This window comes from Polypterus senegalus, chromosome 7, assembly GCF_016835505.1.
Source record: "Polypterus senegalus isolate Bchr_013 chromosome 7, ASM1683550v1, whole genome shotgun sequence".
NCBI lineage: Eukaryota > Metazoa > Chordata > Cladistia > Polypteriformes > Polypteridae > Polypterus > Polypterus senegalus.
This window is the reverse complement of record NC_053160.1, coordinates 52,926,109-52,954,077: the sequence shown is the minus strand read 5'-3', so window position 1 is coordinate 52,954,077 and position 27,969 is coordinate 52,926,109. Positions and strand designations below refer to the sequence as shown.

The 27,969-nt window shown below is 35.6% G+C and overlaps 1 protein-coding gene across 3 annotated transcripts; it reads right to left on the bottom strand.

The window, feature by feature from the left end:
* Nucleotides 1-238: 238 nt before the first annotated feature.
* Nucleotides 239-27,910, bottom strand: LOC120532553. Of its 3 annotated transcripts, XM_039758635.1 has the most exons (10): nt 27,700-27,910; nt 26,170-26,246; nt 25,627-25,715; nt 25,275-25,392; nt 23,840-23,976; nt 15,795-15,955; nt 13,447-13,564; nt 7,004-7,164; nt 4,663-4,779; nt 239-1,795 (listed from the first exon to the last, which is right to left on the bottom strand). In XM_039758635.1, the coding sequence occupies exons 1-9, from the start codon at nt 27,810-27,812 to the stop codon at nt 4,707-4,709; spliced, it is 1,047 nt and encodes a 348-aa protein (XP_039614569.1). In that variant the 5' UTR covers nt 27,813-27,910; the 3' UTR covers nt 239-1,795; nt 4,663-4,706. The 3 variants fall into 3 exon arrangements, with proteins under 3 accessions (XP_039614569.1, XP_039614570.1, XP_039614568.1); XM_039758636.1 differs by lacking the exons at nt 239-1,795; nt 4,663-4,779 and adding an exon at nt 9,044-9,080 and having other exon boundaries at nt 7,077-7,164; XM_039758634.1 differs by lacking the exons at nt 239-1,795; nt 4,663-4,779; nt 7,004-7,164 and adding an exon at nt 9,456-10,581.
* Nucleotides 27,911-27,969: the final 59 nt, after the last annotated feature.

Genomic DNA, 27,969 nt, shown 5'->3' with positions numbered 1-27,969 from the left:
CTGGTGAGGGGTGAGAGGTGAATATACAGCTGACTAAATTGTCTTTTTGTACATACAGATATGAAGAAGGACTGAAATGTCAACAGATGTTCTGGTAAGTGTTATAATGAAAAATGAACTTCATCTTTGAAAGAAAATAAATATCTTTGCTCTGTAAAAGGTTTCCTTGAAGATCTTTAGCACTGATTCAGAAATAAATTATGTTTCATTACATCAATGTAAAATAAAACTAATAATCTTAAAATATATATCACCCTTTTATTAGATGGTGAAGTCACTTTAAATTGCATTCTGCAATCAAATAGAGGCAAAAACAAAAAATTAGTCCAGTTGTATCACAGAAATGCTTAACACACATTCTTGATGAATAAAAAAAGCAAAACATATTTAAAATGAAAACAGATTCATTTCACTTATTTGAACATTTAGAAAGCTTGCAAAACTGAAATACATTTACAAACTTGTGCAAATGGCTAGCAATGTACCTGCTGTTATAGTTTCAGTTAAATTATACATTCCCGTTAACAGTGAAGAAGTGCACATGTAAGCTAACCTGTCTGTTCTTCAGTAATGCAAGCTTAGTGTTCAGCTTTATTCAAAGCCACACAGTTAAAGTAAAAGAGCAAAAAAATAAAAAAGAAGTAAACATCCAAATGTTACTATCCTAGGTCAAGGGTAAGTGTTCTGTCCAGTTTATTGGGTTGCTTGCACATACATTCAAATTACCAAAAAAGTGCACAAAAGATTTATATACATTTTAGGGGGGAGAAAGTCTCTACTAATGAATAAATGTTTAAAATTTAAACACAGTTTCAGCTTTTCATTCATTTTCCCCCTTGGAGAAGAGGTCAACAAATATTAAGATTTAACAGATAAATAGTCAACATATAAACAAGACTGACTACATATTGATAAAAGATGGAATACAAAAAGACAGGAAAGGAAAAAAAAAATAAGCATATCAAAGAGAACGAGCACATTTAAAATGAGAATATACTTAAACACATAGACTTATGCTTCTCCTATATATTTAAAATCTTTGAAAAAAAAATTGGTTGAAATAAAGATGCCAAAAGGAGTCACTGTGCAAAATATATCTAAAATGACATCACTCTTGGACAATGTGTATGCTAAGTGTCCTAATACTCACTATACAACATATCATGCTTAGTCCATAAAATGCAATTAAAAACCCGTTGAAATTGTTCACAAATGCTGCTTTGATTAAGTCAAAAATGGCCTGCACAAAGTTTGTTTAACAACAATTTTAGAGAAAAGTAGCATTTTAATAAGATTAAAAACCAGCAGCCAATGTGACTGAGCATATGCTCAATGCTAAGTTCCAAACATACAAATTAGAAATTAGTTAACCTTTTTCCTCAGAGGCCATGTATGCACAAATGTAGATAGATATAAAATATATCCTAACCAAAAGATTTTTCTAACTTTTCTTTACCATTCATAATCAAACACTAAAAAAATCTTTTGGTTTTGGTATAAATATTTGCCATACGAGGTTACCAAATAAAATACTCTAGTGTGGTCATTTAAGTTTGTTTAAACACGGTCCCATATACATTTCCTTCATTGCTAGAATAAGTCTCAAAACAGGAGTGCAAAGAGCTGTCAGCACAGGCACACTGTAGTACTGAAGGTAAAAAGAAACATCCTTGATAGGCACAATGCCAAAGATGCTCAAAGTTCCTTGAGTAGTTGGAGGAAGGCAGCGAATTTTCCAATAGGTAGCAACATTATGATATTTTTGAAGGTCAAAATCAAGAACTGCTAGCTCAGCCTGAAAACAAAGTTCAAAAACCAGGTCAAAATTAGCTTCTGAATGATAAATTTAGACAGAACATTATGGTGATCCTAAAATGCATAGAACAGCTCTACGAAAAAGTATTAAAAAGATTTTTACATACAAATCTCTGTACTCCTTTTGAAATAAAATGTACACAATAAAAATATGAAATCATTTACAGATTAAATGTAATACATTTTTACTTTCTTATGGATTTACAAATGTATGCATTGTACAATTTAGCAATAATTGAACATAAGAAATGCCATAGCAATAAAGGACCAGGCAATTAAAATAAAAGTTGTCTGTAGCAATATAAACCTGAATATGTTTTCCAGTATTTGAAAATGCAATTTTTTTTTTACAAGTCTCCACCACCTATATACATAAAATCCGTGTGCAATTTAAAAATAGTAACTTTGTAAGTATATGTGACAGAAAGAATTCGTAAAAAGGATTAGAAAGCTTGATGTACAGTATCTAGTTTTTTTTGTCTTAAGTAATTTTTAAGTTAAATTTCTAAAAATAGAAAAATAATTTTTCAGAATCACTGTTCACCCATGGCTTCACTAGAAGAGAAAGTAGGCCACATGTTAGTGAAAAAAATCAACTTGAAAATGTTTTGCGAGAACTACAGAATCACATTACCCTTTGCATTAGTAATGGTGGACATATTAAAAATTAACAAGAACAATAAAAAATGTGTTTCTTCTTTCTAATCCTTTTTACAGATTCTATCAGATATACTTACAAAGTTACAACTATTTTAAATTGCACACCGACTTTATGGACACCCTGTATAAATACACTCAAACACACATTTGTCACATTTAACTTTTCCTTTTTTCCAATGCTGCGATCCCTCAGAGGCTAATTTTCTACTTGGCCAATGTCAACTTGAGTACACATTTGCTGTTGGTCTTACCTTACTTTACTGCCATCAACAACCTACAATCAGGGTGTCCAATAAAGGGGATTAATAATATTATGTATATATACAAAGAAATGACAAACTAAAGGAAACACTGTCCTAAAAAGGTTTTGGACCACAATAAGCTAATAAAACAACTTCATTGCAACCTTTTCTGTAATTTTCTGAAATTGTATTAAGGGCATACAAAACTATTCTTCCTAAAAAATTAATCTTAGACACCACTATGGAAACACCCTTTAGCTTTTAACTAGAATGTAATTTGAGAAAGAGACAGTCATAGTGTAGTATAATTTATGTGTATAGTACATTGTTCTAATGCTCTTCTTAATCATTCATTTACTACTAGTGTATGGAGGATGGGGTCATTTTAATTTTACAAAACCCAACTATCATAAGCAGGGAAATGCTTCATTAAAAATGTATATGATCACTCTGAATTGTTTTGTATGTACTTGCATCCACTTTGCCCTTGAAGAAAATCCACGAACTTAAACCATGCCAAGTAACTGCAACTCAGATCACAGAAGATTTCTAGAACCCTTTATTGCCGAGTAGAACTACTTGCTATGTAGACTTCAATTGTTATGTGTGCCACAATGTGATCTGAATCGTTCAGGTTTTCCCCAACTCATCACTGAAACCACTGCTTGCATTCTAGCCATTCTAGGCACCATATAAGCCACATAATCTTCACAGAGACAGGTGGTACACTCCAATTACCCCATGTGGCACTTCATGCAGTTTAACAGCCTGTTTTTGCTTAACCTTCCTGCTCCTGCCTTGCACGGATCCTTGCAGTCAATTTATACAGATTTGCTTGCTTGTCAGTTTTCCTTGCAACTTCAGTCCATCCGGCGTGCTTTCCATGGTTGTCTTGCCTTAGTGAATTATATATATATTATATATATTATATATATATATATATATATATATATAGATGTTTGCATTTTTGTCAACTGCTGCCCCTGCTGTGTGATGTCTGTCCCTCTGACTTTCATGCCAACATAACCGTAGCCACTATTCCTTGTGTAACAGTGGCAAGTTCAGTAGTCTTTAGCAACCCAGCAGCCTATCTAATAGATAATGTAATGTGTTCCTTGAACAACATTAACCAACATATGCATAATCAGGAACTGGATATACCCAGCATTAAGTAACAGTGTGTTGGATGCTTTCAATACAATCTGTGTTTCCTATATACTGAAGCATTTTGTTGAGTCAGTTATCAATATGCCTTTGTAAGTTATGTACAAGTTTCATGGTGTTAAAATTATAACAGAAAAATATGTATTTTAATCTGTGTGTAGCATATTTGTGACTTCTGGATCTGTCCACCTGGAACACAACTTTATATATACAAAAGCCCAGAGGTCTTCCTGTATAATCAGCAACTTCACCACTTCACAGTGGAGTCCATCATCACTGGCCGCATTACATCCTGGTAATCGTTCAGCTCAGAACACACTAAAAGGTGGAGAAGTTAGCTCAGAATATTTCTGCCCACAGCTTCTTTCTGTTCAGGATCTACATAATATGTGCAGGTTTAGAAAGGCAAAGAGTAAGACCTCAGCCATCCTGCATAGTTACTTTTCCTCAGTCTTTTGTTCCAGGACCACCAACATTCACACCAGTAGATCTGAGGCAGGTTTTGCCCACTGGCCATATAGCTACTCAACAACCATTTGTATTGACCAATGCATGAGTATTTCTTATATACTGCATATCGTTTGATGTTGTCTGATGTTGTTTGTATTTCATTGGCCATTCTTTACATTGTACTTCTGTCACTAGTCTATGGAAGAGATGCAAGTAACTGTTTCATTGTACTTTATACATATGACAATAATGCAAACGATAAACTGAATACAACATACATTCCACCAACTATATATTTTAATGATTACCACTTTCTAATGCACGTTCTTACCAGCTCCTCCAGAAATCTGCGAACTGTGGACTCTACAGCACGTTCTAAATTTTGTGAAAAATTAGTAATTGTAACATGAGCACAGTCCAAGATGCAGTAGCGACCAGTAGTAAAACCCTGCAAGTCCAAAAGAAAAAAAAATCAAATATTACATAATTTTGTGAAAAATACACAAATGGTCACATCATATTTAGTAATGACAATGCAAAAAAGAAAAACATGCTACTGTAAAAGTACATCAAGTAGTTCTTTAGGTAGCTAAACATTTGTAGGTTAATAAGGCAAACTCTAGAAAATGTTTAGATTTCTGGTGGTTAACTTGGGTGTGCTTTTGCAGTCATTGAGTACACTATGAACTGTTCTTTATACTGGAGTGTTTTGAAGAAAAATCTGCCACACTGCTAAAGCTGGGCTTAAACAGGATTTTTGGATGTACTTACTTTTTCATGCGTGATCAGTTGTCTATTTTTTACTGAGTAAATAATGGCAATGTAAAATCTATAACATGTTGTTAAGGTTAGCCATATCCAATTTCAGGACTATGTCAGTATTAGAGGTTTGTTAATTACAGTGCATCCGAAAGTATTCACAGCGCATCACTTTTTCCACATTTTGTTATGTTGCAGCCTTATACCAAAATGGATTAAATTAATTTTTTTCCTCAGAATTCTACACACAACACCCCATAATGACAACGTGAAAAAGTTTACTTGAGGTTTTTGCAAATTTATTAAAAATAAAAAAATTGAGAAAGCACATGTACATAAGTATTTACAGCCTTTGCCATGAAGCTCAAAATTGAGGTGCATCCCGTTTCCCCTGCTCATCCTTAAGCTGCAGAAACATCTCAATTGGAGTCCACCTGTGGTAAATTCGGTTGATTGGACATGATTTGTAAAGGCACACACCTGTCTATATAAGGTCCTACAGTTGACAGTTCATGTCAGAGCACAAACTAAGCATGAAGTCAAAGCAATTTTCTGCAGACCTCCGAGACAGGATTGTCTCGAGGCACAAATCTGGGGAAGGTTATTTAAAAATTTCTGCTGCTTTGAAGGTCCCAATGAGCACAGTGGCCTCCATCATCTGTAAGTGGAAGAAGTTCGAAACCACCAGGACTCTTCCTAGAGCTGGCTGGCCATCTAAACTGAGTGATTAGGGGAGAAAGGCCTTAGTCAGGGAGGTGACCAAGAACCCGATGGTCACTCTGTCAGAGCTCCAGAGGTCCTCTGTGGAGAGAGGACAACCATCTCTGCAGCAGTCCACCAATCAGGCCTGTATGGTAGAGTGGCCAGGACGGAAGCCACTCCTTAGTAAAAGGCACATGGCAGCCCGCCTGGAGTTTGCCAAAAGGCACCTGAAGGACTCTCAGACCATGAGAAACAAAATTCTCTGGTCTGATGAGACAAAGATTGAACTCTTTGGTGTGAACGCCAGGCGTCACGTTTGGAGGAAACCAGGCACCGCTCATCACCAGGCCAATACCATCCCTACAGTGAAGCATGTGGGGATGTTTTTCAGCGGCAGGAACTAGGAGACTAGTCAGTATAAAGGGAAAGATGAGTGCAGCAATGTACAGAGACATCCTGGATGAAAACCTGCTCCAGAGCTCTTGACCTCAGACTGGGGCGACGGTTCATCTTTCAGCAGGACAACGACCCTAAGCACACAGCCAAGATATCAAAGGAGTGGCTTCAGGACAACTCTGTGAATGTCCTTGAGTGGCCCAGCCAGAGCCCAGACTTCAATCTGATTGAACATCTCTGGAGAGATCTTAAAATGGCTGTGCACCGCGCTTCCCATCCAACCTGATGGAGCTTGAGAGGTACTGCAAATAGGAATGGGCAATACTGGCCAAGGATAGGTGTGCCAAGCTTGTGGCATCATATTCAAAAAGACTCGAGGCTGTAATTGCTGCCAAAGGTGCATCGACAAAGTATTGAGCAAAGGCTGTGAAAACATATGTACATGTGATTTCTCAGTTTTTTATTTTTAATAAATTTGCAAAACCTCAAGTAAACTTTTTCACATTGTCATTATGGGGTGTTGTGTGTAGAATTCTGAGGAAAAAAATGAATTTAATCCATTTTGGAATAAGGCTGTAACATAACAAAATGTGGAAACAGTGATGCGCTGTGAATACTTTCCGGATGCACTGTATATCCTTGTAGTATTGAAAGAGAGTGTACTTTCTATTTCACATTGCTATATTTAGTGCAGTAACTACTGAAACATGTCAAAAAGAATAATCAGGCAAAAGACAGAAGAGCAATTCTTCTGTTGAAACTAAGCGATTCTTAATCCTTTTCTTGACATAAATAGAAGCTAGTAGTCTCCTTACCAGATTTTTATTCTGCGTGGTGTGAGCTTACTCTTCTGGATCATGTTGTCAGCCAGGTAATACAGAAGTGTACAGACAGCACAAACATACAGAATTAAATACAGAATGTATGTTGCATGAGCTTGGTGAAGATGAGTTTCAAATTGTGTTTGAATATTATCCTAAAAAATAATAATAAAAAAAAAAAAAGTAATGAAAAATTATTAGCATTTGTCTTCCCAAACAAGTGGAGATTACAACAGACAGTCCAAAACTCCCAGACTATAAAACAAAAATCCACCTGAATTAAGAGCAGAAGCTGCCTTTTCAAAAAACAGTCTGTTAAACATCTCTCTAAAAGATACAGCAACTTGTACTATCTACTTTACAGTTTCTGCCATGTCTAGCTCATGTTGCCTGATCAATTGCACTTTATTTTGCTGTCCAGTCTGCCTTGTGAGGCATTCATCAGATCATTTTACCCTTGTCATTTTCCCCCCAATTTAACATGAAGAAATTTCATGTTAGCATTTCCATTCATCTAAAATAAAGGCACTATTTTCAGCTATTGCCAAAAGTGGTAATTTAGTAGTATGGTTAAACCGCACATTTTAAATGTTAAAAAAAAAAAAAAACAAACAGTGATGTTATAAACAACATCTGGTTACTATGTCTCTGTCATTCCAACAGATGGTGCATCACAAACATTTGTAGGAATAAAATGCATTGCATTTGTCATTGCAACAGATGGCACATCACACAAATTAACAATGCTTTTATGAATTCCATACCAAATAGCATATAAAAGATACATATGCATTGCTTTTGTCATCCTGACAGATGGCATATCACAAACATTTGTAGCAATGCATTTTATTATTACATACATTACAAAAAACATTCCAATAGATAGTGTACAGTAAACATTAACACAGAGGTCTACACTTACTATTTAGATTTCAACTTATCTTAGATGGGTAGCATAGCTAGTACAAGAATACACCTCTTTTACTTTCTCGTATACTGGAATCGTGCAAAAAATTTGATTTCAAGATTTTGATGAATCTCAACGTTTTAGACCTCCCCAAGACCGAAAATACAATTTTTAGAATTATGTCTGTCTGTGTGCGTGTGTGTATGTAAACAAGATAACTTAAGTAGCTTTCACTTAGGTCAACCAAATTTTGCATACAAGTATTAGGTACAAAACATAGATTTCTATCAAATTTGAGCTATACCTGCTAACCGGAAGTGGTATTTTACCATAAACGTTTCCCCAAAAATATTAAAAATGTGATAATTTCACATCATATTATGGTAAAGCACCATATTCTAAGCATTTTTTGTCCTTTTGCATTTTTTCAAAAAACGACTGGTTTTCGAGATAATCACAATTTTCCGTTTGGCGTTCAAGTGGTAATGCATATGTATTTGAGAACATTTTTGCTTTACATAAACAAAATTTTGTGTACAAGTATTACATTACACGTAATCTCTTGCAGCTTTTGACCCACTTCCACTACTAAAAGTGGTAATTTACCTGAATTGTTCGCCAAAATAAAATTATCATGGCAAAATTTCAAAACAGGTATTGCCGTAAAGCAAATCATTTTAGCATCGTTGCTCTTGTGCTGTAAACAATGCATCAAATATCTACTTTTAGTTCTGAAACTGAATGAAAACTGAAAATATGGCTCAATTTTAAAATTCAAAAATAATTTACGGGGGGAAAATTGTTAAACTTTGTTCCTTGCTGTGGCGTATATTTGGAGAAAATTTATGATGGGGTTTGATGCTTGATTGGTTTCTGGTGAGGGGTGAGAGGTGAATATACAGCTGACTAAATTGTCTTTTTGTACATACAGATATGAAGAAGGACTGAAATGTCAACAGATGTTCTGGTAAGTGTTATAATGAAAAATGAACTTCATCTTTGAAAGAAAATAAATATCTTTGCTCTGTAAAAGGTTTCCTTGAAGATCTTTAGCACTGATTCAGAAATAAATTATGTTTCATTACATCAATGTAAAATAAAACTAATAATCTTAAAATATATATCACCCTTTTATTAGATGGTGAAGTCACTTTAAATTGCATTCTGCAATCAAATAGAGGCAAAAACAAAAAATTAGTCCAGTTGTATCACAGAAATGCTTAACACACATTCTTGATGAATAAAAAAAGCAAAACATATTTAAAATGAAAACAGATTCATTTCACTTATTTGAACATTTAGAAAGCTTGCAAAACTGAAATACATTTACAAACTTGTGCAAATGGCTAGCAATGTACCTGCTGTTATAGTTTCAGTTAAATTATACATTCCCGTTAACAGTGAAGAAGTGCACATGTAAGCTAACCTGTCTGTTCTTCAGTAATGCAAGCTTAGTGTTCAGCTTTATTCAAAGCCACACAGTTAAAGTAAAAGAGCAAAAATAAAAAGAAGTAAACATCCAAATGTTACTATCCTAGGTCAAGGGTAAGTGTTCTGTCCAGTTTATTGGGTTGCTTGCACATACATTCAAATTACCAAAAAAGTGCACAAAAGATTTATATACATTTTAGGGGGGAGAAAGTCTCTACTAATGAATAAATGTTTAAAATTTAAACACAGTTTCAGCTTTTCATTCATTTTCCCCCTTGGAGAAGAGGTCAACAAATATTAAGATTTAACAGATAAATAGTCAACATATAAACAAGACTGACTACATATTGATAAAAGATGGAATACAAAAAGACAGGAAAGGAAAAAAAAAATAAGCATATCAAAGAGAACGAGCACATTTAAAATGAGAATATACTTAAACACATAGACTTATGCTTCTCCTATATATTTAAAATCTTTGAAAAAAAAATTGGTTGAAATAAAGATGCCAAAAGGAGTCACTGTGCAAAATATATCTAAAATGACATCACTCTTGGACAATGTGTATGCTAAGTGTCCTAATACTCACTATACAACATATCATGCTTAGTCCATAAAATGCAATTAAAAACCCGTTGAAATTGTTCACAAATGCTGCTTTGATTAAGTCAAAAATGGCCTGCACAAAGTTTGTTTAACAACAATTTTAGAGAAAAGTAGCATTTTAATAAGATTAAAAACCAGCAGCCAATGTGACTGAGCATATGCTCAATGCTAAGTTCCAAACATACAAATTAGAAATTAGTTAACCTTTTTCCTCAGAGGCCATGTATGCACAAATGTAGATAGATATAAAATATATCCTAACCAAAAGATTTTTCTAACTTTTCTTTACCATTCATAATCAAACACTAAAAAAATCTTTTGGTTTTGGTATAAATATTTGCCATACGAGGTTACCAAATAAAATACTCTAGTGTGGTCATTTAAGTTTGTTTAAACACGGTCCCATATACATTTCCTTCATTGCTAGAATAAGTCTCAAAACAGGAGTGCAAAGAGCTGTCAGCACAGGCACACTGTAGTACTGAAGGTAAAAAGAAACATCCTTGATAGGCACAATGCCAAAGATGCTCAAAGTTCCTTGAGTAGTTGGAGGAAGGCAGCGAATTTTCCAATAGGTAGCAACATTATGATATTTTTGAAGGTCAAAATCAAGAACTGCTAGCTCAGCCTGAAAACAAAGTTCAAAAACCAGGTCAAAATTAGCTTCTGAATGATAAATTTAGACAGAACATTATGGTGATCCTAAAATGCATAGAACAGCTCTACGAAAAAGTATTAAAAAGATTTTTACATACAAATCTCTGTACTCCTTTTGAAATAAAATGTACACAATAAAAATATGAAATCATTTACAGATTAAATGTAATACATTTTTACTTTCTTATGGATTTACAAATGTATGCATTGTACAATTTAGCAATAATTGAACATAAGAAATGCCATAGCAATAAAGGACCAGGCAATTAAAATAAAAGTTGTCTGTAGCAATATAAACCTGAATATGTTTTCCAGTATTTGAAAATGCAATTTTTTTTTTACAAGTCTCCACCACCTATATACATAAAATCCGTGTGCAATTTAAAAATAGTAACTTTGTAAGTATATGTGACAGAAAGAATTCGTAAAAAGGATTAGAAAGCTTGATGTACAGTATCTAGTTTTTTTTGTCTTAAGTAATTTTTAAGTTAAATTTCTAAAAATAGAAAAATAATTTTTCAGAATCACTGTTCACCCATGGCTTCACTAGAAGAGAAAGTAGGCCACATGTTAGTGAAAAAAATCAACTTGAAAATGTTTTGCGAGAACTACAGAATCACATTACCCTTTGCATTAGTAATGGTGGACATATTAAAAATTAACAAGAACAATAAAAAATGTGTTTCTTCTTTCTAATCCTTTTTACAGATTCTATCAGATATACTTACAAAGTTACAACTATTTTAAATTGCACACCGACTTTATGGACACCCTGTATAAATACACTCAAACACACATTTGTCACATTTAACTTTTCCTTTTTTCCAATGCTGCGATCCCTCAGAGGCTAATTTTCTACTTGGCCAATGTCAACTTGAGTACACATTTGCTGTTGGTCTTACCTTACTTTACTGCCATCAACAACCTACAATCAGGGTGTCCAATAAAGGGGATTAATAATATTATGTATATATACAAAGAAATGACAAACTAAAGGAAACACTGTCCTAAAAGGTTTTGGACCACAATAAGCTAATAAAACAACTTCATTGCAACCTTTTCTGTAATTTTCTGAAATTGTATTAAGGGCATACAAAACTATTCTTCCTAAAAAATTAATCTTAGACACCACTATGGAAACACCCTTTAGCTTTTAACTAGAATGTAATTTGAGAAAGAGACAGTCATAGTGTAGTATAATTTATGTGTATAGTACATTGTTCTAATGCTCTTCTTAATCATTCATTTACTACTAGTGTATGGAGGATGGGGTCATTTTAATTTTACAAAACCCAACTATCATAAGCAGGGAAATGCTTCATTAAAATGTATATGATCACTCTGAATTGTTTTGTATGTACTTGCATCCACTTTGCCCTTGAAGAAAATCCACGAACTTAAACCATGCCAAGTAACTGCAACTCAGATCACAGAAGATTTCTAGAACCCTTTATTGCCGAGTAGAACTACTTGCTATGTAGACTTCAATTGTTATGTGTGCCACAATGTGATCTGAATCGTTCAGGTTTTCCCCAACTCATCACTGAAACCACTGCTTGCATTCTAGCCATTCTAGGCACCATATAAGCCACATAATCTTCACAGAGACAGGTGGTACACTCCAATTACCCCATGTGGCACTTCATGCAGTTTAACAGCCTGTTTTTGCTTAACCTTCCTGCTCCTGCCTTGCACGGATCCTTGCAGTCAATTTATACAGATTTGCTTGCTTGTCAGTTTTCCTTGCAACTTCAGTCCATCCGGCGTGCTTTCCATGGTTGTCTTGCCTTAGTGAATTATATATATATTATATATATATATATATATATATATATATATATATAGATGTTTGCATTTTTGTCAACTGCTGCCCCTGCTGTGTGATGTCTGTCCCTCTGACTTTCATGCCAACATAACCGTAGCCACTATTCCTTGTGTAACAGTGGCAAGTTCAGTAGTCTTTAGCAACCCAGCAGCCTATCTAATAGATAATGTAATGTGTTCCTTGAACAACATTAACCAACATATGCATAATCAGGAACTGGATATACCCAGCATTAAGTAACAGTGTGTTGGATGCTTTCAATACAATCTGTGTTTCCTATATACTGAAGCATTTTGTTGAGTCAGTTATCAATATGCCTTTGTAAGTTATGTACAAGTTTCATGGTGTTAAAATTATAACAGAAAAATATGTATTTTAATCTGTGTGTAGCATATTTGTGACTTCTGGATCTGTCCACCTGGAACACAACTTTATATATACAAAAGCCCAGAGGTCTTCCTGTATAATCAGCAACTTCACCACTTCACAGTGGAGTCCATCATCACTGGCCGCATTACATCCTGGTAATCGTTCAGCTCAGAACACACTAAAAAGGTGGAGAAGTTAGCTCAGAATATTTCTGCCCACAGCTTCTTTCTGTTCAGGATCTACATAATATGTGCAGGTTTAGAAAGGCAAAGAGTAAGACCTCAGCCATCCTGCATAGTTACTTTTCCTCAGTCTTTTGTTCCAGGACCACCAACATTCACACCAGTAGATCTGAGGCAGGTTTTGCCCACTGGCCATATAGCTACTCAACAACCATTTGTATTGACCAATGCATGAGTATTTCTTATATACTGCATATCGTTTGATGTTGTCTGATGTTGTTTGTATTTCATTGGCCATTCTTTACATTGTACTTCTGTCACTAGTCTATGGAAGAGATGCAAGTAACTGTTTCATTGTACTTTATACATATGACAATAATGCAAACGATAAACTGAATACAACATACATTCCACCAACTATATATTTTAATGATTACCACTTTCTAATGCACGTTCTTACCAGCTCCTCCAGAAATCTGCGAACTGTGGACTCTACAGCACGTTCTAAATTTTGTGAAAAAATTAGTAATTGTAACATGAGCACAGTCCAAGATGCAGTAGCGACCAGTAGTAAAACCCTGCAAGTCCAAAAGAAAAAAAAATCAAATATTACATAATTTTGTGAAAAATACACAAATGGTCACATCATATTTAGTAATGACAATGCAAAAAAGAAAAACATGCTACTGTAAAAGTACATCAAGTAGTTCTTTAGGTAGCTAAACATTTGTAGGTTAATAAGGCAAACTCTAGAAAATGTTTAGATTTCTGGTGGTTAACTTGGGTGTGCTTTTGCAGTCATTGAGTACACTATGAACTGTTCTTTATACTGGAGTGTTTTGAAGAAAAATCTGCCACACTGCTAAAGCTGGGCTTAAACAGGATTTTTGGATGTACTTACTTTTTCATGCGTGATCAGTTGTCTATTTTTTACTGAGTAAATAATGGCAATGTAAAATCTATAACATGTTGTTAAGGTTAGCCATATCCAATTTCAGGACTATGTCAGTATTAGAGGTTTGTTAATTACAGTGCATCCGAAAGTATTCACAGCGCATCACTTTTTCCACATTTTGTTATGTTGCAGCCTTATACCAAAATGGATTAAATTAATTTTTTTTCCTCAGAATTCTACACACAACACCCCATAATGACAACGTGAAAAAAGTTTACTTGAGGTTTTTGCAAATTTATTAAAAATAAAAAAATTGAGAAAGCACATGTACATAAGTATTTACAGCCTTTGCCATGAAGCTCAAAATTGAGGTGCATCCCGTTTCCCCTGCTCATCCTTAAGCTGCAGAAACATCTCAATTGGAGTCCACCTGTGGTAAATTCGGTTGATTGGACATGATTTGTAAAGGCACACACCTGTCTATATAAGGTCCTACAGTTGACAGTTCATGTCAGAGCACAAACTAAGCATGAAGTCAAAGCAATTTTCTGCAGACCTCCGAGACAGGATTGTCTCGAGGCACAAATCTGGGGAAGGTTATTTAAAAATTTCTGCTGCTTTGAAGGTCCCAATGAGCACAGTGGCCTCCATCATCTGTAAGTGGAAGAAGTTCGAAACCACCAGGACTCTTCCTAGAGCTGGCTGGCCATCTAAACTGAGTGATTAGGGGAGAAAGGCCTTAGTCAGGGAGGTGACCAAGAACCCGATGGTCACTCTGTCAGAGCTCCAGAGGTCCTCTGTGGAGAGAGGACAACCATCTCTGCAGCAGTCCACCAATCAGGCCTGTATGGTAGAGTGGCCAGACGGAAGCCACTCCTTAGTAAAAGGCACATGGCAGCCCGCCTGGAGTTTGCCAAAAGGCACCTGAAGGACTCTCAGACCATGAGAAACAAAATTCTCTGGTCTGATGAGACAAAGATTGAACTCTTTGGTGTGAACGCCAGGCGTCACGTTTGGAGGAAACCAGGCACCGCTCATCACCAGGCCAATACCATCCCTACAGTGAAGCATGTGGGGATGTTTTTCAGCGGCAGGAACTAGGAGACTAGTCAGTATAAAGGGAAAGATGAGTGCAGCAATGTACAGAGACATCCTGGATGAAAACCTGCTCCAGAGCGCTCTTGACCTCAGACTGGGGCGACGGTTCATCTTTCAGCAGGACAACGACCCTAAGCACACAGCCAAGATATCAAAGGAGTGGCTTCAGGACAACTCTGTGAATGTCCTTGAGTGGCCCAGCCAGAGCCCAGACTTCAATCTGATTGAACATCTCTGGAGAGATCTTAAAATGGCTGTGCACCGACGTTTCCCATCCAACCTGATGGAGCTTGAGAGGTACTGCAAATAGGAATGGGCAATACTGGCCAAGGATAGGTGTGCCAAGCTTGTGGCATCATATTCAAAAAGACTCGAGGCTGTAATTGCTGCCAAAGGTGCATCGACAAAGTATTGAGCAAAGGCTGTGAAAACATATGTACATGTGATTTCTCAGTTTTTTATTTTTAATAAATTTGCAAAAACCTCAAGTAAACTTTTTTCACATTGTCATTATGGGGTGTTGTGTGTAGAATTCTGAGGAAAAAAATGAATTTAATCCATTTTGGAATAAGGCTGTAACATAACAAAATGTGGAAACAGTGATGCGCTGTGAATACTTTCCGGATGCACTGTATATCCTTGTAGTATTGAAAGAGAGTGTACTTTCTATTTCACATTGCTATATTTAGTGCAGTAACTACTGAAACATGTCAAAAAGAATAATCAGGCAAAAGACAGAAGAGCAATTCTTCTGTTGAAACTAAGCGATTCTTAATCCTTTTCTTGACATAAATAGAAGCTAGTAGTCTCCTTACCAGATTTTTATTCTGCGTGGTGTGAGCTTACTCTTCTGGATCATGTTGTCAGCCAGGTAATACAGAAGTGTACAGACAGCACAAACATACAGAATTAAATACAGAATGTATGTTGCATGAGCTTGGTGAAGATGAGTTTCAAATTGTGTTTGAATATTATCCTAAAAAATAATAATAAAAAAAAAAAAAGTAATGAAAAATTATTAGCATTTGTCTTCCCAAACAAGTGGAGATTACAACAGACAGTCCAAAACTCCCAGACTATAAAACAAAAATCCACCTGAATTAAGAGCAGAAGCTGCCTTTTCAAAAAACAGTCTGTTAAACATCTCTAAAAGATACAGCAACTTGTACTATCTACTTTACAGTTTCTGCCATGTCTAGCTCATGTTGCCTGATCAATTGCACTTTATTTTGCTGTCCAGTCTGCCTTGTGAGGCATTCATCAGATCATTTTACCCTTGTCATTTTCCCCCCAATTTAACATGAAGAAATTTCATGTTAGCATTTCCATTCATCTAAAATAAAGGCACTATTTTCAGCTATTGCCAAAAGTGGTAATTTAGTAGTATGGTTAAACCGCACATTTTAAATGTTAAAAAAAAAAAAAACAAACAGTGATGTTATAAACAACATCTGGTTACTATGTCTCTGTCATTCCAACAGATGGTGCATCACAAACATTTGTAGGAATAAAATGCATTGCATTTGTCATTGCAACAGATGGCACATCACACAAATTAACAATGCTTTTATGAATTCCATACCAAATAGCATATAAAAGATACATATGCATTGCTTTTGTCATCCTGACAGATGGCATATCACAAACATTTGTAGCAATGCATTTTATTATTACATACATTACAAAAAACATTCCAATAGATAGTGTACAGTAAACATTAACACAGAGGTCTACACTTACTATTTAGATTTCAACTTATCTTAGATGGGTAGCATAGCTAGTACAAGAATACACCTCTTTTACTTTCTCGTATACTGGAATCGTGCAAAAAATTTGATTTCAAGATTTTGATGAATCTCAACGTTTTAGACCTCCCCAAGACCGAAAATACAATTTTTAGAATTATGTCTGTCTGTGTGCGTGTGTGTATGTAAACAAGATAACTTAAGTAGCTTTCACTTAGGTCAACCAAATTTTGCATACAAGTATTAGGTACAAAACATAGATTTCTATCAAATTTGAGCTATACCTGCTAACCGGAAGTGGTATTTTACCATAAACGTTTCCCCAAAAATATTAAAAATGTGATAATTTCACATCATATTATGGTAAAGCACCATATTCTAAGCATTTTTTGTCCTTTTGCATTTTTTCAAAAAACGACTGGTTTTCGAGATAATCACAATTTTCCGTTTGGCGTTCAAGTGGTAATGCATATGTATTTGAGAACATTTTTGCTTTACATAAACAAAATTTTGTGTACAAGTATTACATTACACGTAATCTCTTGCAGCTTTTGACCCACTTCCACTACTAAAAGTGGTAATTTACCTGAATTGTTCGCCAAAATAAAATTATCATGGCAAAATTTCAAAACAGGTATTGCCGTAAAGCAAATCATTTTGGACAATTTTTTTATCTTGTTAAATTCTAGATAATTAAAATTTTTGATATTAAAATGTGTGCATATCAGCAGTAAAATATCTTGCATCATGCTGTTAAAGATGTTTGCAAAAACACCAGGGGCCTCATACCTAACACAATGCGTAGAATTCACACTAAAACATGGCGTATGGACAAAAGTGGAAATGTCTGTACGCACAAAAAAATCAAGATGCATAAATCTGTGCGCTCGCCAACTTCCACATTCTTCCGCTACATAAATCCCAGTCAGCGTGAAAAGTATTGCATGTGCACGCGTCTGCTGCCGCCACTCAACTCGACCAGAATTACACCTCTTTGAGCTTAAGTGCTATTTATATTGATTTGCATATTCAGTGTTCTGTGAAAAGACAAAGGCAAAAGCATGGGGGAAAACAGAAGAATTTCAGTGAATACCAAGTGGAGGCAAGGAAAAACATACAAACACTGGTATAAACAACAAAAGGAAGTTGATTGAGTGACACAGAGTGTCGGAGAAACTCGAAAGCTCAAGTTCACAAAGTCGCACAGTGCCCGAAATAAAAAAAGAATATGTCAGATATCAAAGTTGCCATGAAAAGGCGAGTTGTTGCCCACCATCTGAGTGTCATATGAAAGCTTATTAGGATACAGAGGAAAAAAAACTCAAAATGTCAACTTTAATCTCAAAATTTCCACTTTAATGATGTAGCTTATTTTGTCATTAAGTAGAACATCATAAACTTCATCTTAAAATCTTTAATTTACCAGTTTCTCAAATACCATCGTAACTTAAGCAGCATGTTAAATGCTTTGTACTTTATGTGTTCTTCTATATGCTCTATATGTGTGAATCACTACGTGATTCTTAAACTGGCTTTCTCTTCCTCCTAAAGGACACAGAATCCATTACATTCACGATATTAGAGCTCTTTGAATAATTAAAATACTGAGACGTATACTTGTTATCATTTTCATGATAGGAATTAAAGCATGTTATTAAACATGGGAACATGGTGGGGCAGTGATAGTAATGAGCTGGCGCCTCGTCCAGAGATTGTTCCTGCCTCCCACAAGATGCTGGCTGGGCCGTGCGCGACCTTCGATGAAATAATTTATTGCAGCAGTACTGTCTCTTTCAAACATACTAAGCTCCAATTCCTGCCCTCTTTTTCTTTCTTCAAGTAACCAATTGTCACACGGTCAGCTCTGTAATAGATGTCAAGTCATCTGTTGGCTTAGAACGTCGATTCTTCAAAACTTTTAAGGAACATTGAAATATCTTCGTAGTACATGTGTAATTATTCTGTCCATCTATCCATCCAGTGTCACACCAGCCCCAGCAAGAATACAGCACTAGGCAGGAACAGTCCCTGAATGGGCGCCAGCTCGTCGCTAGCGCTGTGACACTGTGTCCTCACATGTTTAATTATTAACAATATAGATATTTAAATAATGTTAACATTTTATCTGTATAATGTAAAAAACATACTTTGCTGCATTTCATCTTAAAAATGCTATTGTCATCATATTGTGATATATGGCCAGCAGTTTATCCCGGCCAATACCCCCATGCCACTAGATGGAGTCCTCCCTGCAACATGGAGGTGCCCCCAATTCCAGCAGGGCATCATGGACAATGGAGTTCGGCTTCACAGCCCTGCTGGATACCGTGGGGGCCGCCAGAGGACGCTGCAGGGAGGCACAAGTATTTTTATAGCCCGAAAATACTCCCTAATCACGGGGACGGAAGGAATGAAGTACTTCCAGGCTGAAGAAAAGAAGTTTTCATCTGACCCAGAAGTGCTATGAAATCACATGGACTGAGGGAAAGAAATACTTCCGGGTCAAGGACTATAAAAGGACTCTGGGAAACCTCAGCAGACTGAGCCGGAGTTGGGAGGAAGTTCGACAGAGCTGCTGGGTGGAGAGGAGGATTTATTGTTATTGATTATTGTATTATTGATTAGTTATTGTGTATAGTGGAGGTGGAGGTGCTTTGTGCACATTAGAATTATTAATGTAATTTCTTGGACTTTTACCTGGTGTCTGAGGGTTCAGGGGTCAACAGTGACCCCTATCTGTCAGAATATGTAAATACACGCTTTATGAAGTGGCTCAGGTTGTGCAATATTATAACTGTATCGCAAGTTTACAGTGAGGTAATTGTACTTATAAGTACAAACAGTTCTACAAGGAGCACTTGATGGACTCATTGAGTGCATTTATAGGTCTTGGGATTAAACTGTTTTTGAACCACAAGGTCCATACAGGAAAGGCTCTGAAGCATTTGTCTTTTGAGAGCAGTTGAAATAGACAGCATGGCTGAGGCAGCGTGTGCTTGATGCTGTATATCGATAATTCTCTTTCCGATCAGCTTCTGTAGAGCTGTGATGCCACACTCAGATACAGTGGGATAAATACTTGAGAGTAGCAATGCTAAAGCAGCTATGGTATTTGGAATAGTTTGCCCATTCCATGGAGCATTATATTGTTACAGGTTAATTACAATCAAATGCCTTAAACTAATAAACAATATGCTGTTAATTTCAGTGTATATGATAAAGCTGCGTCAGGGATGTGGATCTAAAAGAGAAAGGGAAACCACACTGGAACAAAAGCACTGCTTTGACGCTGGGTGCCGCCAGTTTGCAAAACCAAGCGGAGAACATGTGTACGCCAGGGTTTGAGCTAGCATGAAAATGTGCGTGGCTTTATGCCAAGTTTAGTTTTTATACAACGCGATGCGAGTGTGGAAATGGGAGTATGCAAAATTTTTCTGCTTATGCATTGTTTATACATGAGTCCCCAGGTGTTTACTGTAGTACGTCCTACTACAGTGCATAGTGCATTCATCACCAAAAAAATATTTTATTTAAATAATGTTATTTTATTATTTTAGTGGAAATATCTGCCTATATTCTTGCAATCTTTGGAAACAACATTTATATTACTAGTGACTAATGAGATAAATTGCTATTAATCTATTGTAGTGAGAAGTGAAGGAAAATTATACCTTTTACTGTCTAAGTAAAAAGATTACAATATGCAAGCTTTCAAGGCAACTCAGGCCCCTTCTTCAGGCAAGTCGATGCACAGCCATTTCTGTGTAGGTAATTATCCGTTCTTCTACTCAACTGTATACTCTTTTTAAGTAGCTATATTCGCCATTATCGGTCATTTTGTCAGTTTACACTAGTGAGTCAGCAATACATTATTCTTCTGGAAAGAAGGCTTTATTACACCGCTGTTTTTCTTTTGGATTGTGCCATTTTACCTTTAATACAGCAGGTGAACAGGATTGAATTATTTGGTAAGTACTTTTCAATTTATTTATAATACTACTAATTTTTTATTCATGCAGCTGCAGAGTCAGATTTATTCACATTTTCTTTTATAATAATTGTCCAATATATTTTTAATTTGATTTGTTGTTGATGGTTCTTTAATGTGCATAATATAAAAATATAATCATTCTCTTGTGGTTTTCTCCTCAAATATCTATCCCCATATCTGAGTATACGCAAAAGTCTAGGGGAGACCACTCCTGACTTTACTTTTTGTCTGTGCTTTCTTCAGTATATGGTCCTTGTACTGTATATCGGAGCTTATCCTTACAGGAATGGGTGTAAGAGAGGAAGAGGCTGGATGGGGCACAAGAGTTCAGCAAAGCACACTCCTGCATAAACCCAGAATCACCCAACACATCTAAGCAAATGTCTTTGGATTATTGGGGAAAATGACAGATGCTGGAGAAAACCCATATATGCTTGAGTTTAACACGCAAGCTCCACACAAAAGGCAAGAGTTATAATGTGGTAGAAACAACTGCTGCATTTTACAAACTGGAACACACCTAATGTTTCTGTATAAATATTATGGAGGTTAAGAAAAAGAATAATAACAAACTATTAGAAATGTAGAGATTTTTACACAGGAGAGATTAGTGTGATGTGAATGGTGGGCACACTATAAATTAGATTACTACACAAACTGCTTTACTCAAAAATTTGGAGTGTGCAAGTAAAGTAAGCCAAAAGATAAGTTAGTGTATATTTAAGAAATGCAACACTGTATTTTAAATGTTTATTTTAATTGTATGGAAGAGGGTGATTTTTTTTGGTGTTGCACACCTGCAGGTTTCTTCTATACCGTTAATACTGAACCTTTTTTAACCTTTTTTTCATTCTAGGAAATCTTTCAGCTATAAACAGGAGCTCAGCATGTACAGTATCTGGAGGTGCCCACATTAAGAACTTAATATTAGTTTTATGTTGCTCATTTCATGGTAAACACCATTCTGTAGTGTTAGGAATGTAAATAAATACGGCACTAGACCACATTGTTTGTCTGATCAGATAAACACATTATAAAAGCAAAAAAGACAACTGCAACTTGTAATCAAAATTGTGGCTTTCTGGTTTACTACCTTATATGTAAATAAGAAATATATGCTATAAAGCATTAAACATTTGTCAAATGTACAGCTAGAACGCAAAGTTAAAAAGTGAATATTTTTGTCTATGCACATTAAAAAAAACAACACAAATGATAATCTCATGGGCTAAAATGTGAAATTTTTATCTCTGTCCATATTGTAAACATTTAACAAAAGTCACCTTCAGCACAAATATTCAATATTTTTTCCAGTTTAACCTTTAAAGTTACTCAATGTGTATCAAAGGCATGGCATTGTTAAAAGCCTGAAGGAAAGATTTGTAAATTTAACTCCAATGACTAGATTTACAACTAATACTTTTGTGACTAGGAGCACATTCTGATAGACCATTCATTAGTGTCACAGATGTCACTCTGTATTGAATACTTGTTTGATCATGAGGTAAGATGGTTTTAAAAGGATAGTGATTCAGTTAAACATTTTTGTTTAAAGCAAAAACACTGATTTGTAACTAATGCTGCATACAAAATATCTTCCTAATCAGATAAAGCAGATGAAACATGAGCAAGGTGTGGTCTTGAGTGAGCATGATTGGATCAAAGATAGATAGAAGGGGTGCTTTGAAAAGTCGTTGAATTAATAAAATTCCAAGTGTAGTATTAGTGATGAGCTAGTACCAAAAATAAGGAGGGAGAAAGTAGAGGAGAAACCAAAAACTATGAAGAATGGAAAAGGAAACAGGACTGGATGAAATATCAGTGGAAGTGTGGAAGAGTTTAGGGGAAGAGGGCATCAGTGTGTTGTGGGATCTAGAAGATCTATTAACAGGAAAGAATAACAGAGGAATGCATGAACAGTGTGATTGTACTAATTTATAAGGAGAAGGGCAATATTCAGGAGTGTGAAAACTATGGAGGTATAAAGCTAAAGTCACACATACAATGAAAATTTGGACAAAGGTTATAGAGAGAAAGCTTACAAGTGAGACTTCCATAGGGGGAGCACTTTGGTTTTATGCCAGGGAGAGGAACAACTGATGCAGTCTTTGCATTGGGACAGCTCATAGAGAAGCATCAAGAAAAACAAAGGTTTTCATATGGTGTTTGTAGGTTTGGAGAAGGCCTGTGATAAAGTGCCACATCAAGAGGTCTGGAGGTGCGTGAAAAAGAAAGGATTCCTAGAGAAGTATGCAAGGATAGTACTAGTACAGGATATGTATGAAGAAGTGAGGACTCTGGCTAAAAGCAGTGTTTAGGTAATCAAAGATAAACTGTAAGAAGACAGAATATTTAAAATTTAATGATGATCTGGATGCAGAAGTTAGCCTGCATGGAGAACTATTGAAAAGAGTGGATACGTTTAAATATCTAGGATCAGTGGTAGCCTAATATTGAGAATCAGATGCAGATATATCCCACAGGCTGTAATGTGGATGGAACCATTGGAAGAAAGTATCAGGAGTATTCTGTGATCAAAGAATTAGGGTGAAGGTTAAACAAATGTTTTTTAAGACAGTGTTAAGACCAGCAATGGTATATGGAGCCGAGACATGGGCAGTAAAGGGAGTGCAGGAGAAGAAAGAAGATGTGGCAGAAAAAAAGAATGTCGAGATGAGTGTGTGAAGTTACGACAAAGGATAGAATAAGAAATGAGACAATCAGAGGTACAACAAAGTGGAAGAGATATCTAAGAAAGTAGAGGAAAGTAGGTTGAAGTGCTAAGGACATGTAATGAGAAGAGACAATGAACATGTGGGTAAAAGAATGTTGGAAGTGGAAGTATAGCAGAAAAAAAAGTGAGGAAGGCCAAACCAATGGTATATGAATAAAGTAAAAGAGGATATGATGGAAAAAAAGAGCATGACTGGAGAGGAAGTGCAGGATTGAGCTCTATGGAGAAGGTTGATCAGACACATCAACCTCACACAGAAGTGGGGAAAGAATGCATCATGCATCATGAACTTCATCATGAAACTTCATCATTCCATGCATCATGTCCGAAATCCATGACCAAGTCAATAGAAAATGTGCGTATTAATTTAAAAAAATATTGAAAACTCACCAGTAACTTCCAGAACTCCTTATGCCACCTCATTACAGAGTCATTTAGTGCAGGCTGAGAAGTTCTTATCACAGAATGACGTGCAAAAAAACTTCTCACTTTAAAAGTGTAGTGATGCAGACTCAGCAGCAAAGGACCTTAATTATGAAAGATATATCAAAAATATCAGCACACTTTACAATCAATGTCATATGACAGCTCATTAATCTGCATATCTGTAATACAAAGTTGATTCATTCATCAACAAAATAATATTTCTTATTTAGTTAAAAATATGAAATTTGGTAAGAGAGTACACCTAGAGCAGTAGGTACCTGCTAAGAAAGGATATTTTGATATATCAATATTTAGGAGTAATCCCCCTTCCCCTATAGAAAAACTACCCCAAAATCTAAAAAATGCTTTGGCCCATTTGATTGAAATCTAATGATGTTATAGAAAAAAATTAAATTACTGTAGCTGACCAAGGGTTTTTTATGTGTCAATATTTATTAATATTATGTGAATGTACATGCTCTGCACAGAGAGCATGCTTTATGCCAATGAAGCACGATGCAGAAGTGATTGACAAGCTGGACAGCATAACTAATCAATAGTGTAGACAGATGACTGAAGAAGGGGTGGACACCTACAGCAAAAAAATAAAAGAGACATGATCATGTTTGGCATGCACAGTGAGGTCTGAAATGGAAAGTTCAGCAAAGCTCAAGAAAGATGTGAAGGTCAATGATTAGCAAGCACTATAAAGCTCTAGTGAGGGAGAGAGAAGAAGAGATGGAGGTGGTTTTCTCCGATCTAAAACAAGCCTGGATCGATGCAGTGGCATCTGGGGGAGGGGGTAAAGCTTTAGAGACTTAAATGCCTGATCTGTTGTGGTTAGTTTCTGGTCTTTTTCTCGATTATATATGTGATCAACACACCAGGACTCAAGGTGTCAGTTTAAACTTAACATGTCCTCCACAAGCTACTGCATTGTAATATACATTCACATCTTTGGCCTTTGAAAGGCCCTCACAACACCCTCCCAAATAGTTTACATTTACACCTGGTTCTGCTTACTTTGAATGAGAATGGCCCAAACCTTACTATACAAACATATTTAAATATACATTCACGTCTTTGGACTGTAAAGGGGTGCCACAAACAACTAATGGAAAACATGAAATTAAATATTTGAGTGGTTTGGAGACACCGGTTGTCCATCCTGTTATATGCATTTTTCAAGGTAAAATGTCACATTTTCACTTATTAGATCAATTTCTTGACTTACTCTAGATACAAACTGGTCATATTATGAATAAATTTATGTTGCGGAGAATTACACATACATTTTTCAATGCATTCATTTTTTGATTAATTTAACATCCATTACTTCATTTAGTTTGTCAAGTACAATAGCAAACACTACTAAGTCAAAAGGCAGAAAGAAAAGTACCATGTAAATATTTAAAGACCAGATACACAGCAGAACATGTAAGCAAGCAGAACAAAAAAAGAATAAGTCCTTCATCAATAGTCAACCTCATTCTGTCCATTTCCGGCCAAAGGCTGACCTGTAAGGGATAAGAATGAAAATGCATTAGTGCTTGTGCAAAACAATACAACCTAACACTTCCTTAAATAAAAAGACAGATGTATAAAGAACAATGTCATTGCTCAGCCAAAGTATTTTTTCCATTCAAGACAAGACAACACAATAATAAAACACCACTAATCTGTTCAATGAGAAATGTATTTAGCACTAGAAAGGCTTTAAACAGTATTTAAATGACATTTGATATACGTACCCCTCCTCCAACAGCAAGCTTATCTAAGGATTCCTTGGCCTTCTGGTGCTTTTCATTGAGACGTTTCTGCTTTTCTTGTAAAGTTGGACCTGCACAAAATAGCATAAAATGCATGTGATGTTGTACGTACAGTACAATGAAAATACTGTTAAGATGTATATAATATACTTACCGCAATCAATATTAATTACATTTCATAGTATAATGTTAACTAATGCAGTCAATCTCCTAATAATGTATTTATATACTGTATAATTAAAATAGGCTTACGTACCAAAGTGAGAAATTTTTATTTATTTAATTTTAATAAAATAATTTTTCAGACAGCCATATACTGTATTTAAATCCAGTATTTTTGCAAGTGCAGTACTCATCTTTTATACCCTTTTGTGTATTTGAATGTAATCTTCCAGTTGGAATTTGTTTTCTGTACAACACACTTTGTATAAAAATGTTTCCTTTTAAGATTTGATTCTACAATTCAAAGCAAATATTACATACATATTTGTCTATCTAATGACAATTAAAATGAGAAATTCATACCTGGTGTCATTCTTAACTTTGTAAGGCCAGGGCTAACTGCTTTTTCTGATATGTTGCCATCTGAATTCATCTTAGATCTTGAGAAAATTCAAAAACAAATTGTTTATAAACCAAAATTAAGTCACTCTGTTTTGTGATTAAACACAAAAACAACTGTATATGTAAAGATATCAAGAACTAAAAGTACTGTATACACAAGGTGTGCACATTTTTTGTGGTTTATATATACTCAAAAGCAAAAAACAGGGATTTGTTTAAACACTGCAGTGGGATCATTTGCTTTACAAGGCATTTTTTACTTTGCAGACCGTAACCCTAAATAGTGTTATTAAAATGTGAATAGTATTGTGATATTTCAACACTAACAACACAAAAAGACCACATGATGATATAATGCCATTCTTAATGTAATTCTTTCACCGTCTTCTAACCAAGGCTACTGGAAGCGCGTACGAAGCAAACGCATGAACAAGCTAACAGAGTGAACAGAAATCTTTAACTGCTAGTATAAACCGAGTTATTCGGCGAGAATTCTATTTGTGTTAAACTGGTTTCTTACAGACCAATAACCCAATTTATTTTACCAGATTAAGGATTTTAGAAACCTAGTTTCTATGAATAAGTGGATTATTAAAGTGCATGTAAAAGCATTTAATTGATTTATTTTCAAAGGATCTGTTGTACCCCACCATTTCTTATCCTTTCATTAGTGCACACATTTAATCCAGTTCATGGTAACAGCATCAGGCAATGCAGAATGGAGTGTCAGTCAATCTCTGGGCAAATTTAGGCTGAACAGTCAACCTAACATACACATTTTTAAGTTATGGGAATACTAGAAAAGCCTACACATTCATAAGGTGAAACATGCAAATTCCACATAGACAGTGTTTGAGCTGGGATTGGAACCTACATTTGCATTTACTTATTTGGCTGACACCTTTATTCAATGTGACTTACAATATTTATGATACAATTGGTTACATTTCTTGTGTTCTTCCAGTTGGATCACAGGCAGGTCAAGTGACTTGCTCAGGGTCACACAGTGTCAGTAGCAGAATCTGAACCCACAACCTCAGGGTTTAAGTCCACAGCTTTAACTACTATGCCACACTGCCTAGGATTTTAGGGTTAGGAGGATGCATTGCTAACTCTTCCTCCATGTCACACTCATATTGGTCAATGATAATTAGAAATGGAGTATTGTACACTGGACTGACAACTTCTTATCCTGGGTTGGTACCTGCCTTGCATAGAATGCTGCCAGGATAGGTTTTGTCTCTAGACAAGTCTGAATTAGATTAAGTGTGTTTGCGAATGTAAACTTTATATAGTTTAACACAAAAACTGAGAAAAGGCCAAACGGAAAGATACCTTCCATGCACTAGAAACTGATGCTATTTTTATACTGCACCTTTTACAAAATTTTGTATAATTTAAAAAGAGAGCGGGATTACTATACTGCAAGTAGAAAACGATTCCTGACTTCAGAGTAGTCAAGTTACTGTCGTTTCTATATACTGTACTTACATGAGGGTCTCCTGAGTTTTTGATATTAAGGGTGTCACTTGGGTTGAGCGGGGAGGGAACATAATTTTTTTTACGGGAGTTGGCATGTTTTCTTTTAAATCCTCTCGATGCATTCTGGGAGTCCTCTGGTCAGTCGCCAAGTTCCACACCTTTTCTTGAAGCGGTGTGCTATTCGTCGTCCTAGGATCTGACGATCTAAGCGGACCCTTCATTCTTTTAGTGATGGGACGCTCGATACTCAGGTTTCGACACTGTGTCGAGCTATCGAAG

What these genes read in the sequence shown, in the direction of transcription:
- LOC120532553 (XM_039758634.1), bottom strand. Translation starts at nt 27,812, where the DNA reads ATGCATCGAGAGGATTTAAAAGAAAACATGCCAACTCCCGTAAAAAAA. An exon ending in AAAACTCAGGAGACCCTCAT is followed by an intron (nt 26,247 to 27,699) that starts GTAAGTACAGTA and finishes AATTTTCTCAAG; the next exon opens with ATCTAAGATGAATTCAGATG. An exon ending in AGCTTGCTGTTGGAGGAGGG is followed by an intron (nt 25,393 to 25,626) that starts GTACGTATATCA and finishes TATCCCTTACAG; the next exon opens with GTCAGCCTTTGGCCGGAAAT.